General features: G+C 32.9%; 5 protein-coding genes across 6 annotated transcripts; 4 read left to right on the plus strand and 1 right to left on the minus strand.

Annotated features, from left to right (window-relative positions):
- Window positions 1-365: 365 nt before the first annotated feature.
- LOC126657337 (ubiquitin-40S ribosomal protein S27a) lies at window positions 366-1,066 on the plus strand. The gene has a single exon (XM_050352010.2). It carries the CDS (start codon window positions 437-439, stop codon window positions 905-907), a length of 471 nt encoding a protein of 156 aa, XP_050207967.1. The 5' UTR covers window positions 366-436; the 3' UTR covers window positions 908-1,066.
- Window positions 1,067-1,193: 127 nt separating this feature from the next.
- On the plus strand, window positions 1,194-5,094 carry LOC126657336 (protein FAR1-RELATED SEQUENCE 5-like). Its single transcript, XM_050352008.2, has 2 exons — window positions 1,194-3,331; window positions 3,439-5,094. The coding sequence occupies exon 2, from the start codon at window positions 3,443-3,445 to the stop codon at window positions 4,394-4,396; it is 954 nt and encodes a 317-aa protein (XP_050207965.1). The 5' UTR covers window positions 1,194-3,331; window positions 3,439-3,442; the 3' UTR covers window positions 4,397-5,094.
- On the plus strand, window positions 4,410-5,099 carry LOC130014866 (protein FAR1-RELATED SEQUENCE 5-like). Its single transcript, XM_056103832.1, has one exon. The coding sequence runs from the start codon at window positions 4,410-4,412 to the stop codon at window positions 5,097-5,099; it is 690 nt and encodes a 229-aa protein (XP_055959807.1).
- Window positions 5,100-7,703: 2,604 nt separating this feature from the next.
- Window positions 7,704-9,769, plus strand: LOC126655032 (axial regulator YABBY 4). 2 transcript variants are annotated; one of them, XM_050349031.2, is made up of 7 exons: window positions 7,704-7,833; window positions 7,916-8,053; window positions 8,337-8,472; window positions 8,567-8,615; window positions 8,702-8,777; window positions 8,861-8,953; window positions 9,463-9,769. In XM_050349031.2, exons 1-7 carry the CDS (start codon window positions 7,750-7,752, stop codon window positions 9,544-9,546), a joined length of 660 nt encoding a protein of 219 aa, XP_050204988.1. In that variant the 5' UTR covers window positions 7,704-7,749; the 3' UTR covers window positions 9,547-9,769. The 2 variants fall into 2 exon arrangements, with proteins under 2 accessions (XP_050204988.1, XP_050204989.1); XM_050349032.2 differs by having other exon boundaries at window positions 9,469-9,769.
- Window positions 9,770-9,961: 192 nt separating this feature from the next.
- Window positions 9,962-10,824, minus strand: LOC126655034 (uncharacterized). Its single transcript, XM_050349034.2, has 3 exons — window positions 10,537-10,824; window positions 10,186-10,291; window positions 9,962-10,081 (listed from the first exon to the last, which is right to left on the minus strand). Exons 1-3 carry the CDS (start codon window positions 10,600-10,602, stop codon window positions 10,017-10,019), a joined length of 237 nt encoding a protein of 78 aa, XP_050204991.1. The 5' UTR covers window positions 10,603-10,824; the 3' UTR covers window positions 9,962-10,016.
- Window positions 10,825-13,340: the final 2,516 nt, after the last annotated feature.

Consider the following 13,340-nt stretch of genomic DNA (forward strand, 5'->3'; position numbering starts at 1 on the left):
GTTCTAATTGTTGCAGAGGCAATATAATCCTTTGAAACTATTAAACACATACCATAAAACTTATGAGTGGCAATTTGCCTCTTAACTCAGCAACAATGGATAATTATTATGATCAATTTAGTCTAATATTTGTTGTTTATTTTTTAATCAATTTACCTCAATTCACACTTGATTCGAAGCGTATTGCTCACTTTCAATAATTATTATGATGTTAAAATGAGACAAACTGATAAAAACTAAATTAAATTTATTACTAAATTGATTATAAAATTTTAAGATATGTACTAATTGATCATAACTTTCAATTTTTGGGGCAAATTGTGACTTAAGTAGAAATTCTCTCACAAATGAACAAAAAACCCTAAAAATCTCGCAGACGCCACAGTATATAAATTGGTGTATGAGCCTCATCTGACTTCAATCTGGCAGCCTCACAATGCAGATCTTCGTGAAAACCCTAACGGGGAAAACAATAACCCTAGAGGTAGAATCCTCGGACACAATCGACAATGTCAAAGCCAAAATTCAAGACAAGGAAGGCATCCCCCCAGATCAACAGCGCCTAATCTTCGCCGGAAAACAGCTGGAGGACGGCCGCACACTCGCCGACTACAACATCCAGAAGGAGTCCACTCTGCACTTGGTTCTCCGCCTACGTGGAGGGGCAAAAAAGAGGAAGAAGAAGACGTACACTAAGCCCAAGAAAATCAAGCACAAGAAGAAGAAGGTGAAGCTGGCCGTGCTTCAGTTCTACAAGACGGATGATAATGGGAAGGTGCAGCGGTTGAGGAAGGAGTGCCCTAATGGTGAGTGTGGAGCTGGCACTTTTATGGCTAATCATTTTGATAGGCATTATTGTGGTAAGTGTGGCTTGACTTATGTCTTTAACAAGCCTGGTGCTGATTGATCTGTTATAGTTTTGATGATGTTGAGTTGATTAGGGTTGTATGGCAGTTCAATTTTTTTGAAACTTTGGTACTTTTTTTGGGTATGTTGAGTTTATTTCGATGGATATTATCAAAATGGTATTCTGCTTAATATAGTTACCTGGATATTTTGTTTTTAATATATGGTTTTGCAGTCTATTTTGATTGATTCATACAGTTACCTGAATTTGTAGCTAAATGTGTCTTTGGTTCAAGGATGGAAATATGATTGTGGATTGGAATATAAATGAGAGAGAATGGGAATGGAAATGATTGGTGATGTACAATATTTTTTGGTTGAATAGAGAATAGGAATGAAAATAGAAAAATGAAAATGAAGTTCATCTCCATAGTGGAGAAGGGGAATGTGTGATATCTATTGGTGGAGTAATCTCATTTCCATCTCGTCTAATTTTTCCAATCAAATATAAATTATTGTCTATTCCTTTCATAATCACGTAAACCAAATGACCTCTTAGCATTTTCTGTGATGTGCTGTTTCTTCAATTACATTGGGTGGAAAAATGTTGTCGGTAAGTAGCACGTACACTTCATTCAATCGTCATAAACTTGGCATTTTGTACACGCAACTTTATTTTTAACATAATAAACCTTAAAATAGCAATTTTTTTCCTGTTCTCCTGTCTTCGTTTCTGTGCTACATAGGTTGGTAATGAGTATAAATACTTTACTTGGAATTGAAAATGAGTTCTCTTAAGAATTTGATGAGAGACCAAGTAATTTTTTGAACTTTAGGATAGGATAATTTTCGAAGAGAGGCTGTAGCTGCTGAAAATTTTATGAGATTGCCATTAGGATTGAGAGCTTGTGAAAAGACTGTTTTGTTTTAAAATTGCTCTTGGTGAATGGAGAGCCCTACAAGCTGTTTTCTTATGTTAAAATTCACGTATACTGTTTTGCTTATCGAATCTAGTAATTTGTATTGGATTAAAGTAAGGCTCCAGTAGCTTTTATAGTTGGAGAGGTTCAGTGTTTGTTTTTGTTTAGTGGAACTAAAACGGTAGGTGATGAATGTATAGCTGGAATGTTGTAGTGCCGGTACAAGTTTCTTGCGGGCTTACTCTTTTCATTATTTCGATACTTATGATAATGTTACAGCTTATTTATGAGCTATGTCATGGTTTGAATTTGAAGATTATATGCTGTTTACGTTGAGCATACTTGTATGTTCAACTTAATAGTTCTTAGAAATCAAAATATTCATATGCATTATAATGTTAGGATCTTCATCTTGGTTGGTCTGTGATTTCTAGAATTGGCAATTACAATTGCTAACTACATTACACCATGTAAATTACTAGATCAGCTGTTGCTTTAGGTGGTAATGAACCCATTTGAAGCATATTGTCTTGTGCAAGGCTTTTTATTTTTTTGCAATTGGCACTTTCAAAATAAAGTCTAGCTAATCGAAGATGGTGGCATAATTAAATAGTGCACGCTAATGTACTTGGGTTGGGTGATTATGTCTTCATTAGAAGTTGCTTGATTGAAGGCATAAGTAGTGTTTGGAGGGTGAGAAACAATTTATTTGCTTGTAAATGTTTATAATTCCCCGACATTGTAGTAATTTCTCTAATAAAAAGAGGAGTTCTGCTTTGACCGATAGTTGAACAAATGAGTCAAGTATTCAACAATTTCCTTCCTTACAATTGTCGCAAGTGGTGGATTTTCCTTCGTGCTGATTGTCTTCCTCTCCTTGCAATCATGTTGCAACTAAGCCTTTCAAATCAGCAACACATATTAACACAGTTGTAATTTTTTTGAATATTAGAGGAAACAAGAAGTCATATCTTGAACTTGAAACTAAGAGCGATTCTGGATGTATTCTCTCACTGAGACTAAAATCTAATAGAGTACATGTTTGGTTCATGAAATAGGTGTGGAATGGAATAGCTATTCCGCATAGAATGACAATTCTTTGCTTTGGTTCATGGATAGGTATTTCAAAGAATTGCTATTCCATGATTTTGTGGAAGAGGAAAATTTTCCTGCTGCCCCGGGCAGCAGGAGTTTCCTGCAGTCTGCGAGGTGGCAGCCTGACAAGCTGCCACCTCACAGACTTTTCCTTTTTACCAAACTGGTAAATTGTCCAGTTCAGTCCTTAATAATTCTAGGACTGAACTGGAAAATTAGCCTAAGTATTCCTAATTTATGACAGAAACGTCCCGCACGCAGCCCTAGCATTTTTTTTTTTTAATTTGATGAATACGCAACCCCAGATTAACAGTATATAAACATCTTCTTTCCATTCAAATCTTTAACTTCAATCAATTATAACTTCATAATTTCAATTTCTCTATTCATTCCTTTTTCAAGGCTCAGTTGCTAATATTTTGAAACTTTATTAATAGCTCAAGTATCCATTGTCGTTCACAAAGAATAAGGTATTTTATTTAAATTATTATTTTATAAATATATTTATTTTATATCAATTGTAATCCAATTAATTATTAATTTAATACTAATATAATTTTTTTTGTTTAAATATCAGACTTATGGATATCGAGGTGCCCTGTGTTGGTAAAAAATTTGACAGTGAAGAGAGTGCATATACTTTTTATAAAAGTTATGCTCATAAATTGGGATTCAGTGTGAGAAAACAATATTTGAAGCGTGTTGATGGACAGATAAAAAGAAGAACTTTTTGTTGTTCAAAACAAGGTCAGAAAGGTGTTGATAAAAGGTGCGAACAAGTGAAATTTGAGCATCAAAGTTCCCGAGTAAATTGTTTGGCTCAAATGACTTGTCAACTCAAATCGGACGGTATGTTTGAAGTTGTTTCTTTTAAGGCAGATCATAGTCATGAACTTACTCCTACACCAATGAAACATATGTTAAGATCACAAAGACAAATTACACCAGCTCATAAAGCTGTCGCTGATGATGCTGCAAAGGCTGGATTATCTGTTAGATCCACTATTAATTTATTGACTACACAAAGTGGAGGTCGTGAATTTAATGGATTTTTGGACAGTGATTTTAGAAATTATATATCCGCCAAGCGTAGAATAGAGATGATTAAGGAAGATGGTCATGCTATTATGGAATATTTTCATAAAATGCAATTACAAGATCCTTCTTATTTCTATTTGGTGCAACTTGATGATGATGATAATTCTATATTAAATGTGTTTTGGGCAGATGGCAGATCAATTATTGATTACCAACACTTTGGAGATGTTGTATGTTTCGATACAACTTATAGAACAAATGAGTATGCTAGGCCGTTTGCTCCATTTGTTGGTGTTAATCAACATAAAAAAAGTATTATTTTTGGTGCAGCTTTGCTATATGATGAAACGATATCATCTTTTAAATGGTTGTTTGAGACTTTTCTCAGTGCAATGTCCGGAAAACAACCTGTGACGATATTTACAGATCAATGTGCAGCGATGGCCAAAGCAATTGAGGAGGTATTTTTTCAAACCCATCATCGATTATGTGTGTAGCATATTTATCAGAATGCTGCCAAAAAATTTAAGCCATGTTTTTCATTCATCAAAACAATTTGCAAATGATTTTAGCTCATGTGTATACGATTATGAAGAAGAAGATAAATGGCTTCAAGCTTGGGATAATATGCTTAATAAGTATATGCTTACTGATAATAAATGGTGCAGTGGAATTTTTGAAGTAAGAAAAAAATGGGCTATGGTATACGGACGTCATATGTTTACAGCTGATATGAAGAGCACTCGACGGAGTGAATCAATGAATAGTGTTTTAAAGAAATACTTGGATGCAAAAAATAACTTTATGCATTTTTTTGATAATTATAGCAGGTTGCTATCAGATAGACGGTATGATGAGTTGTTAAAAGAATTTAAAATGAGAGAAAGGGTTCCAGTTTTACAGGTTAATGTTGAGATGTTAAGGCATGCTTCAAAAATATACACTCCTGCTATATATAAAATGTTCCAAGATGAGTATATGAAGGTTTTGGATTGTGTTATGCACAGAGTTGACAAATCTGAATTTGTTACTAGTTACAAGGTTCAATGTGGTAAAAAGGATCAAGAGCACTTGGTTTCTTTAGAAATGTCAACAAGAATTGTTAAGTGTAGTTGTATGAAATTTACTTTTGTAGGAATTTTATGCGCGCATGCTCTGAAAGTTCTTGATAAGAAAAATATCAAGATTTTTATCACATGATATTTTATTCTATTTCATGCTATTTTATTCCATGAACCAAACATGGCCATCACATGATTTTTATCACATGATTTTTATCAAAGTCTATTTTATTACTATATGATTAACTTCCCAAATGCGCTGTTTAAAAATGCAAATTTAAACTTCACAAATACAAAAAAAGAAACGTCTGCGCAGTTAGATTAGTGCCCATGTATATCACATTTGTTTTTTGAAATATTGCATTTATCTCGATGGGACTTCTTTTGCGGCCTCCTTGTCATGTTTTTTTTCTTCTTTAGTTCCTAGCATTTTGACCTTTTTTTTATATATATTTGTGGCGTTTAAGTTGGCATATTTTGATCACAGAATATGGTTTACTTTTCATCCTCTCCTCTCACTTTGTTCGAGCTCAAAATTGAGAGTGCATTCTTTCGTCACGCCATTTTAATATTAATTGATTATATTAATTTTCTTAAATATTTCAAATCAAAGCGAACTAAATTAGTTCAATTAGCTTTTCTAGATTTGGCTCGATTTGTATTAGAAGTGAAACGACTTGTTTTGTTCTTTTAAAGCCGAATAATTTAAAAAAAAAATCTCAAAGAAAACAGAATAAAATTTGTTGAATTGATTTCGTTGAGTTGTTGTACACTCTTAAATATTCATACACTATATGGGTACAAAGATGATTAATAAAGAGAAATTTATAAAAAAATACTTGATTTTTTAATTTTATATATGAAATAGGACTAGTTATATATTAAATCACTATCGTTGCATTGTTTTTCCAATTTAACCACGTTCTTTAAAAGTTGTCATATAAAATCACTATTTAAAAACAAAAAAATCAAATCTATCACGAGTTTAAAATCCATTGAACTTTAACTGATAACTGCATATTAAATCATAAGTTTTTATAGCTATTTCAATTTTATCACGACCTTGCGAAATTCTCATATCCATCACGAACTCTCTCATTCAATATGCATATGTGAAATCTGACATGTTTCACATCACTTTTCATTTACCCAATCAGTCGAGATTAAATATTAGGTTTAAATTGGATCCGAAGGGATTTAAACTTGCGTTTAAAAGAGTAAAGTAACCCGAGAAGAGCATTATGAAAAATATGAGAGTTTTATGGTTTATAACAAGATAGTATTAAACCCTAACTTCATATATACATGTCACTTTAATTAGAGTTAAAGCGCAATCACAACAATTCAATATTGATCTGATAAAACTATAAGTGCAATCACATGGTTGGTTGAGTCAACAAAACAGCAACAAAGATAAAAAAAATGACAGCTGAGAAAGTAGATGTTAAACATTTAAGTGATGGTAAATAATAGGGTGGTAAATAGGATTGATGGCTTGTTATGGTCAATTTTATTTACCTTTTTCTCACCAAAAACAAATTCTAAGATGCCTAATTTCCTTCTATGTCCACTCTTCTGGAACTTTCCCTTCTTCTAATTATGGTAGCATTTCAGTGCACTTTCACTCTCATGAATGAGAGCTGACTCGAAGAGTTTGGGTGATTCAATTGTAGAGAAAACAACATATGGGACAAATTAGAACTTGTCTATTTTTTCTTTACTGCCGTAGAAATTTGTGCCCTTACAAGTCTTATTTTAAGCCCTATAATAGACATGCATTTTTTGAAATTATATGCATGATAATATACGTTATGATCGACCAATGAGTAATTATAACTCAAATATTATAAAAGCTAGATCGACAACAAATTGGTAGGTAGTAGTTTCAATTTTTCCCGCAAGCGCTCTCTCTTCTCAACATTTTCCAAATGGAAAATGTTGTAATTAGAATTGCATTAAAATCATTTTAGAATTGATATTATTATGGACATGTTTTGGTTCAGAGGCTTGAGGATTTAGTTAAGAAAAAGAAGAAAAAAAAAATATGAGGTTTTTGGAGGTCCTTAATTTACAGTTTACACATTTATTTAAAAATATTTTGGTAACTAAGAATATTATCAAATTCTTGTTTTTTTATTTATTTTCTTATAATAAAAAATTAATTATAATGCATTACATAATGAGAAAACAAATAGTGAAACGAGATGTTATTTGACCTAAAAAAGTATAAAAAAAAATCAAAAGGTTGTTTAGTGAAGTAAATTTTTTCACTCGGAGTCAAAATTTAAATTCCGCCACTCCAACAATTTAGTAATTTTTTGGATATTTTAATTTTAAAGTGTTTTATTTCAACCATATGATCAGCTCTCGGTCTTATCAATATCCCCAACCTCTAAAAGAATAAACGTGGACTATGAGTTCAAACCTTAGGCAGAGGGTCTAATTTAAGAAAAGATAACATGAGATTAACAAATGATAAATTAAAATGAATGCATAAGAAACTCATCATATATAATAAGTTTAACCTGTTTTTTGATGAGTTATAAGTTGGAATAAAAGATTAAATCATTAAAACATTATGAAAAACTGGACCATTAATTCCTGACAGCTGAGTTAAGTATACTTGTTTTTGTTGATAAACAATAATGAGAAAACTCAACCATTTTGGCACAACAAAACATAAAATAAAAACACAAAATAGTTGATTATTATTGGAATGTATCTATAAATAAGATGACCCACAGCTTCAAACATTCTCTCTCAAACCCTAAACACACAACCATACAACAATGTCAACAACACTGAACCATCTCTTTGACCTCCCAGAGCAGATTTGCTATGTACAATGTGGTTTTTGTGACACCATTCTACTGGTAAGTACACCACTCGAACACATTTTCTTTTGTCCTTTTATTTCTTTATCTACTTAAAATATTTTAATTTGTTTAAGTATAGGTGAGCGTTCCATGCAGCAATTTATCAATGGTGGTGACTGTGAGATGTGGCCACTGCACCAGTCTCCTCTCTGTCAACATGATGAGACTCTCTTTTGTCCCTCTCCACCATCTTTTAGCTTCTCTCGGCCATGATCAGGTCTACAATATCTCTAGATTACGCATCACGGAAATGAAAACGATACTATAGAGTTCGAAAGTGTTGGAAATATTTTCAAAAATATAAATGAAATGACGAAACATAAGATTCGAGAACTTTTTCCATACAATATAGTTTCTGGAATCTATATATTCTCATCTAATTTTTTACTTTTTTTGTTTTCTTGAGACCTATTTCTATTTATGAAACATTATGTTATAATATATTGATGATTTATTATCACTAATTAACGCTTGTGATATTTTTCTCTACGATCTTCCAGCAAAAAGAAGAAACCAATGCACAACACGTCGATGCTGGAAAAACCTTGGACATGGAGATATCATCTCCCACGGCTGCCTATTCTGATAATGAATGGGAAGAGGATAACAACCCTGTTAATCGCGTTATTAATAAACGTAACCCTAATTTCTTGTTGAATTTATTAGCTTAACTGTGTAGTTTATCATATTACTCATTCATAACCATATATTTGAACTCTCTCGTGTACAGCTCCAGAGAAAAGGCAAAGAGCACCATCAGCTTATAATCGCTTCATCAAGTAAAGAACTACATTATATTAATTTGTAATGCTTTTGGGTTATGCATATATACATTAGCTTATTATATTCGCATGTTCATCGGCAGAGATGAGATCAGAAGGCTCAAGGCTGAAAATCCTAGCATGGCTCACAAAGAAGCCTTCAGTACAGCTGCAAAAAATGTGAGTTTTCAAAATAATGAACATTATGTACCTAAAACAGGTATTTTTAATAATGTTTACTCTCAATGCTGCAATTTTTTTAGTGGGCCAATTGCCCTCCCATTCATTATAAAGATGGTGGAGAAAATTGTGGCCTGGAAGAAGAGAAGGAGATATGGAGTCATAATGTATCTGAGGTAAAATACATGAGAGAAAGCAATAACTTGATTATTTTTTATATGATCACATATGCCATACAATATATATATGCTTCACGGAAACTTGTTGAGTCCTGTATTTTGACGTTTCGTTTTCATTTTTGAAAATACTCCAAAATTTTATATTTATAGTCCATTCTGATAAAAAGTGCGGTTTCACGGTTTTTCATCATTTCAGTGTTTTCCATATCCGTATCGGTGTTTTTCTACGCAACATAAGAGATACTATATGATTCAAGATTTGTAGTCAAAGTGGCCGGGTAGAAATGATTGGTTATGCTGAAAACAAGTAAAATGAAAAATAGGTGATCTTAGTTGTTGAATTTGAAAGCCAGTCACTTTCTGCATGCCCTAGACAAAGCAGTACATTAAATTCAGAATTTATGAAACAGCCTTTTAAGGATGTTTTCAGCGCACTGCAAAGACTGTTTTTACTCAATATGTTGGTAGTAATTTATGGCATTTGAATGGGATTTTGTGTTGAAAAGTTTCAGGTGGACATTGAAGGCAACAATTTCTATCAAAGAAAGGCTCCAAGGCATTCCTTATGGGCAAGGATACCATTTGAGTGAATAATTATAAGCTTATATAAGAAGAAAAATGTTCCATTTCTAGGGTTTTGCTTGGATTCTGAATCATATGTCTTTTAGAGACAGATGCTCTTGGGAATTAGGTTATTACTCTACTACTTCAAGTTGTGAAACACTGACATCATTTTACTTGATGATTGTTAAGCAGGCAAAAATGATTTAAAATTGGAAATTATTCATATGCTAATTGAATCCTAATAAACATAATAATTATTACAGAAAAAAAACGGGAATTTTATACCTTACATTATATTATTGAAACATACACATGAGAAACACCTTAATATATACAAACCCTTTAGAGATCTCATATGATCATCATACTTTATTAGATTGTACAATAACCTACCTGATATTCTTACTTCTCCATCTAATATTTTATTGAATGAAAAGTTGTTTAGCCTTACTTTTCAATATTATTTTGTTTCTATTGAAATTTCGAAATTCTATATTTATATTAGATTCTTATAATATGCTCGAAAGAAGCCGCTATTTTCTTTCTGAAGCTCTCTCCACACTGCAAGAACATATTTTCATAACACCAACCCAATAATTAGCAATGAGAAGTGTAAAGTCGATGAGAGAGAGAGAAATTTAATAGGGAAAGATATTGAGATAAACCTGTAATTGTAACCAGAGGAGGAATGGTGGCATGTTCTGCTAATGCCTTCACACATTGATCTCTACTCATGTGAAGGATTAAGCATCTCTCTATAAGATGATGAACCTGTTTTATCATCCATGTCCATGCAAACACAACATATATAAGTCACCATGATTGATGATCATCACATAAGAATTGAAAACTTTGAAGTTGAACTTTACATTTTAGCATTTAACTTCTATATTTTTATAAAAAAAAATAAAAAAAAAAACTTGTTTCGCTCTTTTTCTTTTTCCTTTGATCGTTTTCATTTTCCATTCCAGTATTTTTATTTCCGCGCAACATAACTTAAGGAGCGGTGAACTTACCATTGTGATGTATCTGTGTGGGTGGCAATGCAAACAAGGAAGAAGATCATGGTGGTGATCACACATTCTTCAATTATTTTTATTTGGTTCCGATCAATGCGACAAAATAAGAGAAATCCGAAAGATTTTAAAAGACAAAAAACGATCGGGCAAATTGTAAGGTGACATTTATATATGTAAAGAGCAAAAGAAGTAAAGAGAGGGAGTGTTATCCAATAGATATCTAAGTGAAGGGCCAAAAAAGCACAAGAAATCCAAATGCCTCATCTTCATCAGATAAGAGACAAAGCAGTGCTATATATAAATTAAAATCGTGGCCAACTCCATAGCCACAGCTTGAAGCTTGCTTCTCATTAATTACTAATGCACTGCTCTTTGCTTTCTTCTCCCTATTTTCTGGGGCCCTACTTCTTTAATGTGGACTGCTCCCTTTTACACCTTTGCAAATTATTCATGTTTTCAATTTCTCCGCTTTTTTGGCATCAAAACTATATGACAAAATGTCATTTCTAACCACAACTATGAGCTCTTTGCTATATATATATATATATTAGATCTTGTGTGATGTGGTTTAATATATTAATACCAACTGTGACGATTAATTGAGATTTGTCATGGAGGTAATAGTTCTAAACTCATGTTTGTCAATCTCTTAAGCATCAACTTCTTAATTAAATTTTTAATTTCTTAACAACTTTAATTCACACACCCCCTCGCATTTGGAATTTCAAGTTGGTACCAGAGTCGCGCGCTGTTTCTGAACAAACGAGAAGACAACAAATTGAAAAATTATGGAGCAGAATTTTAATCTTTTCTTTGGATAAATGATCAATGGAATATCCACTGATTCCTCATCAAAGACTCATCTATTTCTTGCCTTCCATAAATGCCAAACTCCATAAAACCAAAAAAGCTTCCAAAGCTGTCGATATCTGCCATCAGATAATGAAATCCACTGAATAAGTCCTCAAGAAACCTCGGAGTAGCCCATCTAACGTTACACTTCGATAAAATAAAACACCAAAACCTCCAAGCAAATTGACAGTGAAGAACAATATGGATCTTCCTCTGAGCAAACGGAACTAGAAGATTGATCAGAATGTAGAACACCTCTCCTGAACAAAGTTATATTAGAAGAGATATTATCCTGCGCTAATAACCAAACATAGAATTGAATTCAAACACCTGCACAACTGCTGCAAATCTAAATCGAAGACTAAAGAAAGCGTGGCCTCCTTGTTATGGCAGAGATTGTTGGAAGATGGTAGGCCCTTTAATTAAAACAATCATAAAACACTCACACAATAAAAGAAGAGAAAGCAAATATATTTAACTCTTTGTATTTGTAATTGCTTTTCTTGATTTAATATGAAACATTACATGCCTATTTATAGTACTTTGTAAATCAACGTATACAAAGTTTATTTAACTTTAGCTTAATTAATATAAAGCTAACTTATAGATTTAATGCAAGTAACTTCATAACACATCCATAACCTAACACTTAATACATGGTAACTTAAACTAAGTTTTATTAATTACGTTTCTTAGTTTAATTCATTTCAAGTTTAACTTATAACACTCCCCTGTAAACTTGAACTTCTTGTAACTCCAAGCATCATTTTCAGTTTCTGAAAACTGTCGTATTTCAAAGGCTTCGTGAAAATATCAGCAACCTGATCATCGGTTCTCACATACTCCAATTCAATTTCTTTATTTTCAATACACTCACGGATAAAATGATACCTTGTATCGATATGCTTACTTCGGTCATGAAACACTGGATTTCTTGCTAGTGCTTGAGCAGACTTGTTATCTATCATAATCTTGGTTGCTTCTCCTTGCTCTAAGTGAAGTTTTTTCAATAACCTTCGTAACCAAATTGCATGACACGTACATGAAGTAGCTGCAACATACTCAGATTCGCATGATGAAAGTGCCACAATTGGTTGCTTCTTCGAACACCAAGAAATTGCACTATTTCCCATTTAGAATATAAAACCACTAGTGCTTTTTCTATCATCAATGTCTCCAGCAAAATCACTATCACAATAACCCAGCAACTTGAAATCATCAGACACTGAATAAAAAATTCCATAATCAAGTGTACCTTTTAAGTATCGCAAAATTCTCTTGGCTGCTTTCATATGAGAAGTTGTGGGTTTCTCCATGAACCGACTGACAAGTCCAACCGCAAACAGGATGTCTGGTCTTGTGCACGTTAAGTATCTCAAACTTCCAACGAGACTTTTGAACAAAGTTGAATCTATTCTCCCAGCATCTTCTTCCACTTTTGAAAGTTTTACTCCAATCTCCATAGGGGTGCTGACAGGCTTGCAGTTTGACATATTGAACTTCTTGAGTATATCTTTTGCATAGCGCTCCTGTGATATGAAAACACCATCTTCCATTTGCTTCACTTCAATTCCCAAATAATAGGACATGAGTCCCATATCACTCATCTCAAATTCGCGTTCCATCGCCTTCTTAAAGTCATTGAACATATTGGGATTAGTACCTGTAAAAATTAGATCATCTACATAGATACAAACAAACAACAAATCTCCATCTTGTTCTTTCACATAAAGAGCATACTCATGCATGCATCTGCGGAATCCATTCTCTTGAAAGTACTTATCAATTCGACTATTCCACGCTCTCGGTGCTTGTTTGAGCCCATACAGAGCCTTGTTAAGTCTTAGCACTTTATCTTCATAGCCTTCAACGACATACCCCTCGGGTTGTTCAATATAAACTTCCTCTTCAAGAAACCCATTTAGAAATGCTGACTTGACATCCAACTG

This window comes from Mercurialis annua, linkage group LG7 (assembly GCF_937616625.2).
Source record: "Mercurialis annua linkage group LG7, ddMerAnnu1.2, whole genome shotgun sequence".
NCBI classification, from domain to species: Eukaryota; Viridiplantae; Streptophyta; class Magnoliopsida; order Malpighiales; family Euphorbiaceae; genus Mercurialis; species Mercurialis annua.

Excerpts from the sequence above, each read along its gene's own strand:
- LOC126657337 (XM_050352010.2), top strand. The coding sequence starts at position 437 with ATGCAGATCTTCGTGAAAACCCTAACGGGGAAAACAATAACCCTAGAG.
- LOC126657336 (XM_050352008.2), top strand. The coding sequence starts at position 3,443 with ATGGATATCGAGGTGCCCTGTGTTGGTAAAAAATTTGACAGTGAAGAG.
- LOC130014866 (XM_056103832.1), top strand. The coding sequence starts at position 4,410 with ATGCTGCCAAAAAATTTAAGCCATGTTTTTCATTCATCAAAACAATTT.
- LOC126655032 (XM_050349031.2), top strand. The coding sequence starts at position 7,750 with ATGTCAACAACACTGAACCATCTCTTTGACCTCCCAGAGCAGATTTGC. Across the intron at positions 7,834-7,915 it reads TTTGTGACACCATTCTACTG|GTGAGCGTTCCATGCAGCAA; the intron begins GTAAGTACACCA and ends GTTTAAGTATAG. Across the intron at positions 8,954-9,462 it reads GGAGTCATAATGTATCTGAG|TTTCAGGTGGACATTGAAGG; the intron begins GTAAAATACATG and ends TGTGTTGAAAAG.
- LOC126655034 (XM_050349034.2), bottom strand. The coding sequence starts at position 10,602 with ATGTGTGATCACCACCATGATCTTCTTCCTTGTTTGCATTGCCACCCA. Across the intron at positions 10,292-10,536 it reads CACACAGATACATCACAATG|GTTCATCATCTTATAGAGAG; the intron begins GTAAGTTCACCG and ends ATGATAAAACAG. Across the intron at positions 10,082-10,185 it reads TCCTCTGGTTACAATTACAG|TGTGGAGAGAGCTTCAGAAA; the intron begins GTTTATCTCAAT and ends ATGTTCTTGCAG.